The 17,154-nt window shown below is 47.0% G+C and overlaps 1 protein-coding gene across 2 annotated transcripts; it reads right to left on the reverse strand.

Moving 5' to 3' along the window:
- Positions 1-84: 84 nt before the first annotated feature.
- Positions 85-5,561, reverse strand: SLC37A4 (solute carrier family 37 member 4). 2 transcript variants are annotated; one of them, NM_001205350.2, is given in 9 exon segments: positions 85-1,205; positions 1,315-1,453; positions 1,810-1,875; positions 2,063-2,176; positions 2,652-2,737; positions 2,984-3,142; positions 3,643-3,886; positions 4,193-4,425; positions 5,221-5,561. In NM_001205350.2, coding segments are annotated over 9 exon segments (1,356 nt in total). In that variant the 5' UTR covers positions 5,369-5,561; the 3' UTR covers positions 85-1,038.
- Between the last annotated feature and the right edge of the window lie 11,593 nt (positions 5,562-17,154).

A 17,154-nucleotide genomic window follows, 5' to 3' on the forward strand; every position in this document is an offset into this window, starting at 1 on the left:
CAGGAGTCTTGGATTGCCACTGACTTCCTGGGTGGTGTAGTGATGATAATGAAAACGATGGAACATTTATCAAGGGCTCACAGCCAGGTTTTACTGCTTTATTTCACTTCATCCTCTCCCTTAGCTCAGGATGTTCATCCTGTTTGTGTTACAGATGAGATTTAGCAAAGTACAAACTCTCTGTTTCGAAGTCTCAAAGCTAGTTACCAGCAGACCTTGAACCTAGACTTTCTGACTATACTGTTGCCTCCCTGCAGCAAGTTATTTAAACTGCCTGACACCCAGTAGCGTCATCTCTCAAACGTTCATTGAATTCTGCAGTATGAAGTTGAAGGCAGAAGAGGCAGGAGCTTAAAGGAGTCCATTTACCCTTCAGCTTTCCTATTCCAGGGGAATGAAGTCTCTCTTGGGGTAGAGAATGCAGGTATTAAGGGAGTATTTCCCAAAGGAAAGCTGTCTCTGGCTTGTATTACACCTTTTGAAAGAATGATTCACTGACAAGGTTAGTATCAAATCTAGTTTTAATTCTCTATAACAAATCTTTTCTACCCTCCCACCTGTTGTACCCTTTGTATTGGTGAGAGTGACCCTTTGGCCCTGGAGTCCAAGGTATTGGCAGGAGCAGTTGCCCCCCTGCTGAGGCCTTCTGGCAGAAGTCTTGGGCCATGGCTGCCCAGCCGCGGCAGGCAGGAGATGCCTCACCTCAGGTGAGGATGGGGTGAGATGGAGACAGGATGGGGTTCAGGAGAGGGAGAAGGGTATAGGAGACACTCTTAAGTGCAAGGGCTTCCTATTTGAAGGCAGGAAATAGGAGCTAATAGAGTCCAAGAACAAAGGTTGTCCTTTAAATAGAGATGAGATGAGCTGGGACCTCATTAACTACTGATAACTTCCTAGTGCCATGTAGATAAGGGAAAAGGAGCAGAAAGGGGAAGTCAAAGGTGTTAGTCAAGACGGCCCCCTCCCTCCTTTCCCTTCCTACCCCCACGGAGGGGAAAGGCCACAAGTAGGACAGGATGCTCCGAGCCTGCGCTGTCTTCACTCAGCCTTCTTGGGCACTCGGCCCATCTTGGTGCGGATGTTTCGTAGAAGGAAGAAGGCACCTGTGCTGGCCGCACAGATCACCTCAGCCACCCAGAAGGCTGTGCTCCAACTGTAATGTTTGGCAATGGTGCTGAAGGGCAACCCAGCCAGAAAGCCTCCCACTGTCATGGAGGAGGAGAAGAGCCTGTGTCACTGTGAGGCTGGAGCCAGAGGGGCTTAATCCAGCCCCTCGCTGCCTGAGTGCAAGGCATCAGTGGGGGTATCACTTACCATTGGCCATGAGTCCCACAATGGCATGGGAGGTGCCACACAAGTTGGGAGGGGCGCACTCATTGGCTATAACTCCAAACAAGGCAATGGGACCATAAGAGGAAAAACCAAACACAGCTCCCAACACCAGGATCCAGAGCTGTAAAGGCAGTGCAGGGTGGCAATTAGAGTTTGAGAAAGACTGCCACCTACCTGCCCCTGCCACAGGAGAGAGTGCTTGGCCCTGGGAACAAACAGTTGTAAGGAGAGAGTGGCTTCTGCATACAGACCACTTCCCAGTACATGTGACTACAGGACTGGAGGAGCAGGGGCCACACTGAACCGACCTAGGGGCCTGTGTGGGTAGGTGAGGGAGGTACGGAAGCCATCCCTCTTGAGTTAGATGCTGTCCCCTCTCAAGATTTGTGCAAGCCAGATTGGCTAGGGACGAGGCAGAGCGCGGTAGGATAAAGGTGAGACACACCAAGAGAGAAACCAGAGATAAAGATGGAGCACCTCATTCTCTGTAAAGCCTGTGATCTCAGCAAGAGGGTGAAGAGCCGGAGTCCAGAAAGCAGTATCCTAGAGGAGCACAGAGTGGAGAAGAAACCAGGCCCAGAGTCAAGGAGGGGCACCAGAGCATAGAAGAGGGGAACTGAGGAACGAACCGCTGAAAAGGACAGTCCGAGAAAGGCCAGGGAGAGGGAGACAGAGTCAGTGGCCCTTGCTTTCTCATCCTTGTCCCTGCTGTGAGCCAGGCCCTCTTTACCTTGGGGGAGTCACTGGTCACAGTGGCCCGGAAGAGGTACATGGACGCCGTCATGCCAGCCATCATGAACAGGAGCAGGCCATGGCGGGGATTCCCGTAGATGGACAGCCCTGCCTGTGGGCACAGTCCTGGCAATGTCAGGCCCCAGGAGCAGCAGAGAACCCCCACCCCTGGACTCTGACACAGCAGGCCTCTGCTGGCTGGTCTTTGGCAATCCCACTGCAGTTCTTGGCCCAGGGCAGCTCTGGGAGGCCCTGAGACCTGCTTATTATGTTCTGAGGCCAAACTCCACAACATCCCTTCCTCCACCTGGGGCAGGCTCGAGGACATGGGCTGGCAGGCTGCACCCAGTTTTCCTGGGGCTGTGGAGAAGCTAGGCAGAGAGAAATGCTGGCTCTCCTTGACATCATTTAACTTCATCTCCACATTCTTAATGAAGAAAAATATCCTGGAAACATTCCCACTTCAGCCAGCCTAAACCAGCACATGCCAAGCTGCATGTGCCCCAGGGCTCCCACTTCTGGTGTCCCAGTCATGCTGGGAAGATTTAAAGGGACCCTCCTCCTTCCTGTCCCTTCTGCCCACTCACCTTGGCCATGGCCCGGTCTGACAGGTAGCCAGCTGCGATGCTGCCTACAAGGCCCCCAACCTCCAGGGCACTCATGTAGGAGCTACCTGCAGTGAGGAGTTGCAGTGGGAAGAGGGAAAGGGAGGGTGGAAGGGCGTTACACCTTGGGGTTGTTCCAGACTGGCTTAAACCCAGAGATGCACAGGGTCCCCAAGAGTGACTGACTATGGCTGCCTGAGTAGTATCTGGCCTCAGGAAAGAGGAGGGGGGATAAAGGGAACTGGGCCTGAATTTCCCATCCCCTGCATTGGCTCCTGCTCCCTAGGCCTGCCCCATCCCAACACTCATCTCACCCACAAGGGCAGACTGTCCTCTCTCCTGGATGAGGAAGAACTGGCCCCAGTCAGTACAGCACGTCTTTACTCCAAACACCACAAGGTAGCCGGTGGACAGCACCCACAGGTAAGGGGTCAGCAGCAGCTCCTGTAAGGTACTCTCCTCCTTCGAGGAGCCTGGGGGTGGGAGGAGGCCAGGCCTCAAACTCTGCTCCAGCTGCCCTGCCCACCTCAAGCCCCCACCACTCATTAACTAGCCACAGGGACAGAGTCCATCCACAAATACAAGGATCAGCACAAAGGTACCCCTTCACCTACCGTTCTGCCCTCTCCCCTCCACTGCAAGTCTCAACCAGTGAACGATAATGTGAGAACCAGTGAGGATGGAGGAGGTACCCAAGACACTTAAGCTTAGGATGCTGTCCACACAAGGAACTGGCTTTGTTATAAGGAAGGACCAGGCTATAACGTGAGTCATAGCATTTGTTGGCTCTGCCACTTGGCTGGTACTACTGTCTCAGGATAGAGTTTTACTTACGCCCCACCCACTCCATCAGCATCCCTCCCCTGACATCCATTGGCTAGCACAGGGCCAAGCATACAGCTATCTTCAGTGAAAGTCTGCCAGGTGAATGATAAAGGAAGGTTCCCAGAGGTTGGCTTCAGTGGGTACTCACCCTTCTTGCCCTTGGAGGGAGTGGGGTCCAGGTTTTGGAGTCCAACATCAGCAGGTTCATTGCGGATGAGCAGGAGACAGAGGAAGGAGACGGCTACACACAGTGCCCCAGACAGGGCCAGCGTGGCGCGCCAGCTGTAACTCTGGGCGAGGATGGTTGCCAGGATGGGGCCCAGCCCTCCAGCCAGGTTCATGCTGGTTGATAGGATGGCCCACCAAGTGCCAAACTGAGATGGTTCAAACCACTGTGGGGCAGAGAGGAACAGAGTAGGTGCCCAGACTCCAGTCCATACGGAAGGTGGGGTCAGGTGGGACAGACCCAGGAGCTCACATTACAGGAAGGAGGCAGAGGGCGCTTCTACTTGGCAAGGCCAATTCCCTCATCTGCCACCTGATCCCACCACATTCAGCCTCCTAAAATATCTTGACAAGCAACAGGAGCTGGGCTGAAACTCCTGAGGAACCTGCTCTGGGGTGGAGGTGCTGGCACGCCCATGTAGTCTTTAGGTGTCCTCTCTGCCAACCTGAACCAGCTCCTCGGAAGCACTCACCTTCCGTAGGACCTTGCCACATGGGGGCCAGCCCAGCCCCTGTGCCAGGCCATTGAGGAACCAGAGAGCAGCAAAGACAGGCACTGCGGAGCTCCAGGAAAAGACTATGTTAACCAGGCCAACCAGGAGGAGCCCAGAAGAGAAGAGCCAGCGAGCACTCATCTGGTCAGACAGCACCCCGCTCACAAACTTGCTGATGGCGTAGGCAGCGGACTGGCTGCTGGTGATGAGCCCTGCAGAAGAGGAGAGCAGGGAGCAGGACAGCTGGGGGGTTAGGGATGGGGCAAAGGCACAGGAGGGTGGAGGAAGTCATGGGGTCAGGTGTGCAGAGGTGCCTGGCAGGGTGAGACAGGTTCCTTCCAAGAGGAAGGATTCCTGACATTCATTCATGGTGTCAGGCTGTTCCTTCTATCTCTCCATTAGCATTAGCCCCAGGCTGACCCATGACTTTTCAGCCTCTTGGAGAGTTCTAGCAGCAGCTGTCAGGGGGCAGGACAGCCCTCCTCCCTGTGATTTTCAAATACTTGATTTCCCCCTTAGGGCCTCTGGCAGTTCTCTTGCCCCATCTCTGAACATGGGGCAAAGGCTTAGACTTGGACTCAAGGACCTTATTCCTCCTGAAGGGATAGTCTGCTAGACCACATGGAGTCATTGTGCCAAATCCCCGGTTCCCAGTGCTCACAATGTCAGCAGCCAGCACTTACCCTGTGGTCTAAGCCTGCACCCACAGAGATGCAGAAACTGCTCAGAGTCCCCCTAACACACAGTGTCTCTGGGACACCTGTTGGTCACAGGCACACATGCACACACACATCAGAAACGCAGCCGTCAGACATGCATAGACCATACCCACAGTCCTTTACCTGTGCCCACTGACATGGATCTCAGAGCTTCCTCATCCTGCACATGCACTGTCCCTTGGGCTCAGCTGTGCAGACGATCCACACACATTCCGCGCGTATACCCACCACACTGCACAGACACCCAGCTTGTCCTACTGGTCCTGTGTTCCTGGGCCCGGGACTCACCCAAGTCATCTTTGTCCAGAGGGATCTCCTCCACCAACGACGGCATGACAAAGGAGAAGGTCTTGCGGTTGAAGTAGTACAGGCTGTAGCCTCCAAACATGGCCGAGAAGATCACGGTTCGGTAATACCCGTAGCCTCGGGCTGCCATGGTGGCAAGGAGCAGGCCCTACTGGCTGGGACACAAAGTCTCTGACCACGTCTGGGGCTGGCGGGCTCTCAGTGCCAGGTCTGCTGAGTTAGGCTTTTTCTGCTCCCTCCTCCACCCAGCCTCCCAGGCTCCCTTTATAGCCTCCTTCTGGACAATCATTAAGCCTGGGGCGGCTCCTAGGGAACCCGGTGTCCTGACGGAGACAAGAAAATAGGAGATTACTGACGCCCAGGCTGTGGGGGCTGGAGGGGGTTCGGGAGGGAAGGCAGTGTCCCTGACCTGGGCCAGCACCCGGTGTCCCCAGGATTTCTTTCACGGCGCTTCCGCCTCCGCGAGCCTATGAGACCAGCGGTGATTAAAGACTTATCCTAATTACTTTTGTCTCCTTGCGCCCAGGGGAGGCAGGGGTGGAATGATCCTGCCGGCTTCCTCAGCCACTTACCTCATTCATTTAGGGAAAGTTTATTGAGGGATTACTGGTTGCGAGGCACTGCACTAGGTGCTGGGTTAGTTTCTACACATACACATTCAATCAGACACGAACTCCAAACAACCTCTCTTCCAAGTCTTCCAGAGTTGAGTTCAAGCCCTGTAACTCCCGATGCTTCTTGGCACACGGTGGGGTGTAACTGTTTATTGATAGTTGCAGACCTGTAACCAAGGGGAGGCAGGAGAAACTCCCCAGCTCAAGACACAGTGTCACATCGAAAGCCCCGCTAGGGGCTGAGGTCTGATCGCCTTTACCCTTGACGTCAGTATGGGCTCCGGTCTGGCAGGCTGGGGCTTCAGGGACCGTGACCTGACAGCCCGTGGGCGGGAAGGTGCAGCGGAGGACTCCCGGCGTAGTCCCCAAGCGCCCCGCTTCCCAGGGCCCCGGCAATACGTCCCTGGCTTTTCAGCTCGGTGGGGAAAGCAACTGGAGCAGAAGGCGTGGGTGCAAGCGGAGCAGTTGGCCGCTCGGAGGCCCCAGAGGCCCCTCGCTTCGGCGGCCGAGTGGCTCGGCCTGACGGGGTGGACCCGAGTGGTAAGAAGGGGAAGGAGGGAGCGAGGCCGCGTGCTCTCGGCACCTGCCCAGCCCCGTGTCCTCAAGATACCCAGGACACCCGACTCCGGCTGGGAATGGACGAGGGCTGGAGTGGTGCGGAGACCCCAGGACTCGTGTAACACAAAGGAGCCGGCGCCGACTGGTCCCAGACAGTGCTTTGGCGGCCCCTCGACCCAGCGAGTGCCCTCACCCCTGAACCGGCAGCCGCAGAAACAGCTCCGTGTGGGGTAGAAAGTTGGGCCTCCGACAAAAGAGCCCCAACACCTGAGACTCGCGCTCCAGTCCCGCCCTCAGGAGACGCCCCTCCCCCGCACACCGCCCCCTACCTGAACAGAGGTGGGAGCCGGAGTAGCAAGGGGCGGGGCCGGCCGGGCCTGTCGCGCGCATGCGCCCGCGCCCTGAATGGGGCGGGGCCTCCGCCTGCGACTTGTAGTCCTGAGAGTCAATCCTGCTCTAATGGTTTAGGTTTAATCTTGCGGGTCACCCGGTCCTCGGACTAGGACAGCGCCGCTTAGGGGCTGGAGTCATATGTTCCCTTCTTAACAGATTGGCTTCGAGAAACCATTTTTCAGTAAGTGCCTCCGGCTACCAGTCACTGTTCTCACAGTCTGGGAAATGTCTTGTGTTTTCTGTAAGAAATTAGTGCAGGCCTCAGTAAGCACAATTTGAACATTTATCTTGTGGTCAGACTGTTGGGGACATAGTTAAAATAGCTGGAGTGTTTAAAGTGTGGACCCTGAGTAAAGCTTAAATTCGAATTCCGGACCCACTACTTGGATCAGTGTGACCCTGGGTAATTAATAATCTCTATGAGCCCCAGTTTATTACCAACCTCATAGGGTGATTGTGAGGGTTGAACAGATTTAGAGCTCCGAAAATTTAGATAACTGCTTTCACCGAGTATATAAAAGAATTGCTGAAATTATTTTAAGTGCTTCAAAGTTGAGAGTAAAGCTGTGTTTTGTTTTGTTTTTTAATCAATTATCTATTTTTTGGCTGCTCTGGGTCTTCAGTTGCTGTGTGGGCTTTCTCTAGTTGTGGTGAGCTGGGTCTACTCTCTCATTTTTGGTGTGCCTGCTTCTCATTGCGGTGGTTTTGCTTGTTGCTAAGCATGGGCTCTAGGGTGCATGGGTTCAGTAGTTGTGGCGCACACAGGTTGCTCCATGACATGTGGGATCCTCCTGGACCAGGGGTCGAATCCGTGTCCCCTGCACTGGCAGGTGGATTCTTAACCACTGGACCACTAGGGAAGTCCCAAGAGTAAAGCTCTTTTAGAGTGATGTTAAAAACACAGCAGCAGGTCCAAAATTGAGTTGCTTATGCTAAGCCCCGCATCACCCAAGGGAGACTTCATTACAGTTTTGCCTCTCCCAGAAATGGGATCTTAATAAGTTAATCAGGAGTTGCCTGATCAGTACTAGTTATGTCATCTACCTGATAGATCCTCTACCATTCCCTAAAGGAAAGTAACCTGGTAATAACCAATCTGCTTTTTGCCTAGTTTAATTCCTTGTTCCCTTAATTTCTTGTTTCTTCTACCTATAAAAGCCTTTCATTTTGTACAGCTCCTCAGAGTGCCTTTCTAAGTGCTAGATTGGATGTGTCCTGATTTATAAATTGTTGAATGAAGTCGACAAGATCTTTAGAATTTACTCAGTTGAATTTTTTTTTTTTTGAATTTTGTTTTTTAACAGCAGGAAAATGATCAGGAAAGGGAGGAGGTGGAGGAGAGCCAAGATAAGATAGGACAGTTTGTGGCTGAACTTGATTAATTGAGCAGGTATTTACTGAGCCAGAGCCTAGTGTATATCAGGCATGGTGCTTTCATGAGGTAGAGCCCAGGGCCAGGAAAACGATTCTCTCCAAAACCAAGCCATATCAAAATCTGTACTTCACCTAGCAGACAGGGAGCCATTGTTCCCCCCTCACTTATTGTTAAGGTATAAAATACAAAAGGTATGAAAACAAAAAAAAAAGTGCAAATCTTAAGTGTACAGCTCAATGTTTTGTTTTTTAAAAACATACGTTAATGCCCTTGTAACTACTGCTTAGATTAAGTTAACTTTCCTATCACTTTATTTTGGAAATGTTCAAACCAATAGAAAAATTGCAAGAATACCCTTCACCTCTCAAATGTTAAATTTTTTGCTATGTTTTGAAAATCTCCGTATAACTATACATGTGTTTGTTGTTGAATCATTTGAAAGTTAGTTGAAGGCATTGTGAAGCTTCACCCCTCTATATTTTAGCCTGTATTGCCCTAAAAACAAGGGCATTCTCCTATATAACTAACTACAATGCTCACTTTCAAAAAAATGTTTTTGTTAATATATAGTCCACATTTAAATGTCTCCAATTTTTCCAAAGATGTCTTTTAGAGCTTTTTTAAAATCCAGAATCCAATCAAGGATTATATGTTGCATGTCAGTCACTCAGTCCAGTCACTCAGTCATGTCTGACCCTTTTCAACCCTATGGACTGGAGCACGCCAGGCCTCTCTTCATCACCAACTCCCAGAGTTTACTCAAACTTATGTCCGTTGAATTGGTGATGCCATCCAACCATCTCATCCTCTGTCATCCCCTTCTCCTCCTGCCTTAAATCTTTCCTAGCATCAGAGTCTTTTCCAATAAGTCAGTTGTTAGCATCAGGTAGCCAAAGTACTGGAGTTTCAGCTTCAGCATCAGTCCTTCCAATGAATATTCAGGACTGATTTCCTTTAGGATGGACTGGTTTGATCTCCTTGCTGTCCAAGGGGCTCTCAAGAGTCTTCTCCAACACCACAGTTCGAAAGCATTAATTCTTCGGCACTCAGCTTTCTTTACAGTCCAACTCTCACATCTGTACATGACTACTGGAAAAACCAAAGCTTTGACTACATGGACTTTTGTTGCCAAAGTAATGTCTCTGCTTTTTAATATGCTATCTAGGTTGGTCATAGCTTTTCTTCCAAGAAGCAAGCATCTTTTAATTTCATGGCTGTAGTCACCATCAGCAGTGATTTTGGAGCCCCCCAAAATGAAGTCTGTTCCTGTTTCCCCATCTATTTGCCATGAAGTGATGGGACCAGATGCCATGATCTTAGTTTTTTGAATGTTGAGTTTTAACCCAACTTTTTAACTCCACACTTTCATCAAGAGGCTGTTTAGTTCTTCACTTTCTGCCATAAGAGTGGTGTCATCTGCATATCTGAGATTATTTATATTTCTCCCAGCAATCTTGATTCCAGCTTCTGCTTCATCCAGTCTGGGATTTTGCATGATGTACTCTGCATATAAGTTAAATAAGCAGGGTGACAATATACAACCTTGACATATTCCTTTCCCCATTTGGAACCAGTCTGTTGTTCCATGTCCAGTTCTAACTGTGCTTCTTGACCTGCATACAAACTTCTCAAGAGGCATGTCAGGTGGTCTGCTATTCTCATCTCTTGAAGAATTTTCCACAGTTTGTTGTGATCCGCACAAAGGCTTTGGCATAGTCAATAAAGCAGAAGTAGATGTTTCTCTGGAACTCTCTTGCTTTTTCGATGATCCAACAGATGTTGGCAATTTGATCTCTGGTTCCTCTGCCTTTTCTAAATCCAACTTAAACATCTGGAAGTTCATGGTTCACATACTGTTGAAACCTGGCTTGGAGAATTTTGAGCATTACTTTACTAGCATGTGAGATGAGTGCAATTGTGCGGTAGTTTGAGCATTCTTTGGCATTGCCTTTCTTCGGGATTGGAATGAAGACTGACCTTTTCCAGTTCTTTGGCCACTGCTGAGTTTTCCAAATTTACTGGCATATTGAGTGCAGCACTGTCACAGCATCATCTTTTAGGATTTGAAATAGCTCAACTGGAATTCCATCACCTCCACTAGCTTTGAATAGCAAGGAGAGATAAGAAAGCCTTCCTAAGTGATCAATGCAAAGAAATAGAGGAAAACAATAGAATGGGAAAGACTAGAGACCTCTTCAAGAAAATTACAGATCCCAAAGGAACATTTCATGCAAAGATGGGTACAATAAAGGACAGAAATGGTATGGACCTAACAGAAGCAGAAGATAGTAAGAAGAGGTGGCAAGAATACACAGAAGAACTGTACAAAAAACATCTTAATGACCCAGATAACCACAATAGTGTGATCACTCACCTAGAGCCAGACATCCTGGATTTCAAAGTCAAGTGGGCCTTAGGAAGCATCACTATGAACAAAGCTAGTGGAGGTGATGGAATTCCAACTGAGCTATTTCAAATCCTAAAAGATGATGCTGTAAAAGTGCTGCAGTCAATATGCCAGCAAATTTGGAAAACTCAGCAGTGGCCACAGGACTGGAAAATGTCGGTTTTCATTCCAATCCCAAAGAAAGGCAATGCCAAAGAATGTTCAAATTACCACCCAATTGCACTCATCTCACATGCTAGCAAAATAATGCTCAAAATTCTCCAAGCCAGGTTTCAACAGTATGTGAACCGAGAACTTCCAAATGTTCAAGCTGGATTTAGAAAAGGCAGAGGAACCAGAGATCAAATTGCCAACATCCATTGGATCATTGAAAAAGCAAGAGAATACCAGAAAAACATCTACTTCTGCTCCATTGACTGCGCTAAAGCCTTTGTCTATGTGGATCATAATAAACTGTGCAAAATTCTTCAAGAGATGGGAGTAGCAGACCACCTGACCTGCCTCCTGAGAAGTCTGTATGAAGGTCAAGAAGCAACAGTTAGAACTGGACATGGAACAATGAACTGGTTCCAAGTTGGGAAAGGAGTATGTCAAGGCTATATATTGCTATATTATTTAACTTATATGCAGAGTACATCATGCAAAATTCCAGACTGGATGAAGCACAGGCTGAAGTCAATATTGCTGGGAGAAATATCAGTAATCTCAGATATGTAGGTGATACCACCCTTATGGCAGAAAATGAAGAGGAACTAAACAGCCTCTTGATGAAAGTGAAAGAGGAGAGTGAAAAAACTGGCTTAAAAGTCAACATTCAGAAAACTAAGATCATGGCATCCGGTCCCATCAGTCCATGGCAAATAGATGGGGAAACAGTGGAAACAGTGACAGACTTCATCTTGGGGGACTCCAAAATCACTGCAGATGGTGACTGCAACCATGAAATTAAAAGATGCTTGCTCCTTGAAAGAAAAGCTATGACCAACCTAGATAGCATATTAAAAAGCAGAGACATTACTTTGCCAGTAAAGGTCCATCTAGTCAAAGCTATGGTTTTTCCAGTAGGCATGTGTGGATGTAAGTGTTGGACCATAAAGAAAGTTGAGTACCGAAGAATTAATGCTTTCGAACTGTGGTGTTGGAGAAGACTCTTGAGAGCCCCTTGGACAGCAAGGAGATCAAACCAGTCCATCCTAAAGGAAATCAGTCCAGAATATTCACTGGAAAGACATGCTGAAGCTGAAACTCCAAAACTTTGGCCACCTGATGCAAAGAACTGACTCTTTGGAAAAGACCTTGATGCTGGGAAAGACTGAAGGCAGGAGGAGAAGGGGATGACAGAGGATGAGATGGTTGGATGGCATCACTGACTCGATGGACATGAGTTTGACCAAGCTCCGGGAGTTGGTAACGGACAGGAATAACCCCAGGCTGCTGCAGTCCATGGAGTTGCAAAGATTCGGACATGACTGAGCAACTGAACTGACTGACTGGAGTCTTAGTATTAGTGAAGTATGGACAATAAATTATCTGGAAGATATCAACAACATTATGGACTTGCTTCCACAATAAAGTAGAAAATCATGATGGAGAAGGCAATGTGGCTGGAGATAATGGTGGTGATGAGGAGGAAGAGGATTCTCCTGACTCTGAAAGTCCAGATGATTCTGAAAGTGACTCACAGTCAGAGAAACAAGAATGTGGTGAAGAACTCCAAGCTACTGATAGCCTCAATGAAATGAAGAATCCTCAAAACAAGAGATGCTTAAAGCAACTATAAAATGATGTTTGTTAAATTCAGTCATTCAAAACTCCCAAACACTTAGTCTTTGTATTAAAAGTAGGACTTCCCTGTTGGTCCAGTGGTAGAGTCTGCCTGACAATGCAGAGGACACAGGTTCATGTCCTAGTTTGGGAGGATTCCACGTGCTGAGGGGCAACTAGGCTCATGCTCCAAAAGTACTGAAGCCTGCAAGCGCTAAGGCCCCTTGCACATGAGAAGGACTGCACTGAGAAGCATGCGCACTGCAACTGGAGAAAGCCTGTGTGCAGCAACCAAGATCCAGGAAGTGAAAGTCGCTCAGTTGTGTCCGACTCTTTGCAACCCCATAGCCTATACAGTCCATGGAATTCTCCAGGTCAGAATACTGGAGTGGGTGGCCTTTCCCTTCTCCAGAGGATTTTCCTAACCAAGGGATTGAACCCAGGTCTCCTGGATTGTAGGCGAATTCTTTACCAGCTGAGCCACAAGGGAAACCCAAGAATACTGGCGTGGGTAGTCTATCCCTTCTCCAGGGGATCTTCCTGACCTAGGAATCCAACCGGGGTCTCCTGCATTGCAGTCGAATTCCTTACCAACTGAGCCACCGGGGAAGCCCACAGATCCAGCGAAACAGAAAATAAATGAGTTTTTTAAAAATAAATAAAAGTAAGCCTTACCATTACAATGCACAGTGGAAGACTGCTCAAAAACCACAGAGCTTTGTATTATAATTTTAAAAGTCCTTTTAAAATAATTATAAAGACTTTTCTTTCAGATGCGATGGGTCACACTGTTATGGGTGTGACTGCAAACACTGTTGTAAAGAGTAAGCATTGTACAAAATAAGAAATAAATACAATACTCAATTTCCTTTCTTATTAGCATCATCAATTACACTTTTCTACCCCTTCAAATAGAGTTATGGAGTTTGGGGGAAGACACTAATTTTTTGTTTGTAGAAGCTCTTTTATATTTTTTTGTTCCTTCATACTTTTCTCTTATAAAAAGTTCATCTGGGACTTCCCTGGTGGTCCATTGGCTAAGAGTCTGAGCTCCCAATGCAGGGGGCCTGGGTTCAATCCCTGGTCAGGAAACTAGATTTCACATACCACAACAAAGACCCAGAGAAACCAAATAAAATAAATTATTTTAAAAAGTTTATCTGATACTGTGATGTCTTCATGATAAATATTCTTTTTTAATATTTTGTTATAGTAGAATTATTCATCATGGATGTTTCTGCTACTAATAACAGTCTAAATTAATGCTGGCAAAAGATTGAGTGTGTTGACTGAAAAAAAAAAGCACAACCTAAAAGCTGAGAATTGTGTTTCATTTGGCCAACTTTGCTGAAGATTTAATCCTGGAAGACAGTCTCTCAGAGCTATCTCAGATAGCTATCTCAGATAGCTCTGAGAGACTGCCCCAAAGAGATGAAGAAGAAGTCATGTTATATAGGAGTTTTTGCAACAAAAACAAGTAGTCCAGAACATCAAAAGATTACTGTTAATTAAACAAAAAACAGATATCTCAAGTTAATGAATTTAGCACTTCCCTATATATGGGAAGTTGTAAGAGTCTGGGCTCATTGAAATCATTTCTTTCCTATGCACATTAACTATTTGGGCCAGTATCCTATTTTACTCCACCCTAAATCCCCTTAGACAGCAAGAGATGAAACCAGTTTATTCTAAAGGAAATCAACCCTGCATATTCATTGGAAGGACTGATGCTGAAGCTGAAGCTCCAATACTTTGGCCACCTGATGCAAAGAGCAGACTCATTGGATAAGACTCTGATGCTTGGAAAGATTGAAGGCAGAAGGAGAAGGGTTGACAGAGGATAATGTGGTTGGATGGCATCACTGATTCAGTGGACATGAGTTGAAGCAAACTCCAGGAAATAATGAAGGACAGGGAAGCTTGGCGTGCTGCAGTCCATGGGGTTGCAAAGAGTTGGACACAACTGAGCAACTGAACAACAAAAAAATTCTCTTAGGGTGCACAGGTGGGGTTGGCTGCAGTGGCTGAGGGGTTGATGACTTCAACATCCTTTGTTTACTGAAACGACATTCTTCATCCATAGATACTCAGTTTATTCTTGCAGATTCAACTCTAGTCTTTTGAACCAAAGCCACAGGAGAGCAAGTATTTTCACAGCTAATAGAATGGCATTGCAACTGTCGTATGTTCAGAATGATATGATCCCAAGCAGGCTTTATATAATTTGAATTGTATTATACATTAGATGTTTTATAAAATTTGGCCAATTTTTACAGAAGAAATTATTTCTCTGATACTTTGGTCCTATCTATGTAAAACTAGCTTTTTTTTTTTTTTCTTTTTCTTTTTGGCTGTTCTGCAGAGCTTGTGGGATCTTAGTTCCTCTAACAGGGATTGAACCGAGGCCACGGCAGTGAAAGCCTGGAATCCTAATCACTAGACCTCCCCAAACTAGATATTTAAAAAAGTAATATTAGTGACCAAATTTAATTTTCTTCCTAAGGCCTAAATAAAAAGAAATCAGTTTCCCATTAAAGAAAGAAAAGGAAGAGAAAGAAAGAAAGATGGAGTAGGAAATGGCAACCCACTCCAGTATTCTTGCTTGGAAAATTCCATGGACAGAGAAGCCTAGTGGGCTGCAGGCCATGGGATCACAAAGAGTCAGACTAAGCAAGCATGCAAAATCAATGTTTCAAAACACTTTATTATCTGTTTCAGTCCATTTGAGTTTAGGTTGAGGATGTAGATGCCACTTCTAAAAGGAGATATAATAAACATGTTTTTTAAAAAAAGAAAAAGAAATTTTCATGACTTTAATATTTTTCAAAAGTCTAGGGTAGTTGTTTTGCAAGAATGTCCCTCATATGAATTTGTCTGCTTGTTTTTGCAATACAGATCATGTTAAATAATTTTGGCAGAAGTGCTGTATAGATGGTGATGTGTCCTCAGTGGACCACACATCAGGAGGCATGTGATAAATTTGATCATTTATAGTTAAAATGACACCCACCTGATTTCTATGCTGTAAGAAGCTTTTCCTCCTTGTAATTAGTCATCTATGGGACCATACTTTGATACTACAGATGTATCCTCCTGTTTCAGCAATTTGTCACCCAGTGGTTTCAGCATCCATTGATGAATCTTGCCTGAATCATTTATTAACACGGGTGGTTGCAAGTTGGAGGTTTTCTCATTCTATCATTCTTTTTGTATTTATGAATTAGTACCCACTCCAGTGTTCTTGCCTGGAGAATCCCAGGGACAGGGGAGCCTATGGGGTCGCACAGAGTCGGACACGACTGAAGCGACTTAGCAGCAGCAGCAGCAGTCTCCTGTAAAGACCTTGTCCCCCTCCAACCCTGAAAAGATTAGGATCAATGTGGATTCCCAGGTTTTTGTATTTGCTGTATTATATTCCATGCTACCATTATCTATGTCATGCCATGTGGTGCCAAGTCACTTCAGTCGTATCTGACTCTTTGGGACCCCATGGACTGTAGCCCACCAGGCTCCTCTGTCCATGGGATTCTCCAGGCAAGAACACTGGAGTGGGGCCATGCCCTCCTGCAGGGGATCTTCCCAACCCAGGGATCGAACCCATGTTTCCTATGACTCCCGCACTGTAGGTGGATTCTTTACTGCTGAGCCACCAGGGAAGTCCACCATTATTTTTATTAATGCTCAAATTGTCCCACATTTGGCCAGAGGGAGCCCCATTTCTTTTTAACTTTTCAATTTTTTTCATGTTATGCATTATCTTTAGAGCAAATTTGGAAGACACCAAAAAGAAGTTTTAAACACTAGCTGATGATAGTCATGTAAAATTGAGTGTTTCTATTTTTACTCTTTTCTATATACATACATATGTATACCTTAGCATATATAAATATAACCCTATAATTTTCCCTATTGAGTTGAAATTGCCCATTTACTTGTTAGCCTCCCCAACTACATACATTCCCTGAGTATGGACGATGGCCCCTTCACCACAGTGCCCAGATAGTATTTGATACAAAGCACTACTGTCATAATCTGTAAATTGCTAGATAAACAGTTGCTCACACCATCTAAATACTTTTATATCTTGATTTTTTTTTCCTATTAAAACATAAACATGTTCTATAGAGTTAAGACTTTTGAGCTGAGTTGAATGAAACAGAAAAAACTAAGAACCAGCTTGTGGGGATTCCCCGGTGGTCCAGTAGTTAAGCATCCTTCTTGCTAATGCAGGGGATGTGGGTTGGATTTCTGATAAGGGAACTAAGATTATGCATGCCAACTCAGCCCAAGTGCCACAACTACTGAGCCTGTGTACTCTAGAGCCCATGCTCTGCAACAAGAGAAGCCCAAGAAAAGTCAGGAAAGGAAATAAGAAGATGACGTCCCCCCAAAGTAAGCAGGTTTTCAGTTCAGTTCAGTTCAGTTGCTCAGTTGTGTCCGACTCCCTGCGACCCCATGAATCGCAGCACGCCAGGCCTCCCTGTCCATCACCAACTCCCGGAGTTCACTCAGACTCACGTCCATCGAGTCAGTGATGCCATCCAGCCATCTCATCCTCTGTCGTCCCCTTCTCCTCCTGCCCCCAATCCCTCCCAGCATCAGAGTCTTTTCCAATGACTCAACTCTTCCCATGAGGTGGCCAAAGCACTGGAGTTTCAGCTTTAGCATCATTCCTTCCAAAGAACACCCAGGACTGATCTCCTTTGGGATGGACTGGTTGGATCTCCTTGCAGTCCAAGGGACTCTCAAGAGTCTTCTCCAGCACCACAGTTCAAAAGCATCAATTCTTCGGTGCTCAGCTTTCT

Source organism: Bos taurus, chromosome 15 (assembly GCF_002263795.3).
Source record: "Bos taurus isolate L1 Dominette 01449 registration number 42190680 breed Hereford chromosome 15, ARS-UCD2.0, whole genome shotgun sequence".
NCBI lineage: Eukaryota > Metazoa > Chordata > Mammalia > Artiodactyla > Bovidae > Bos > Bos taurus.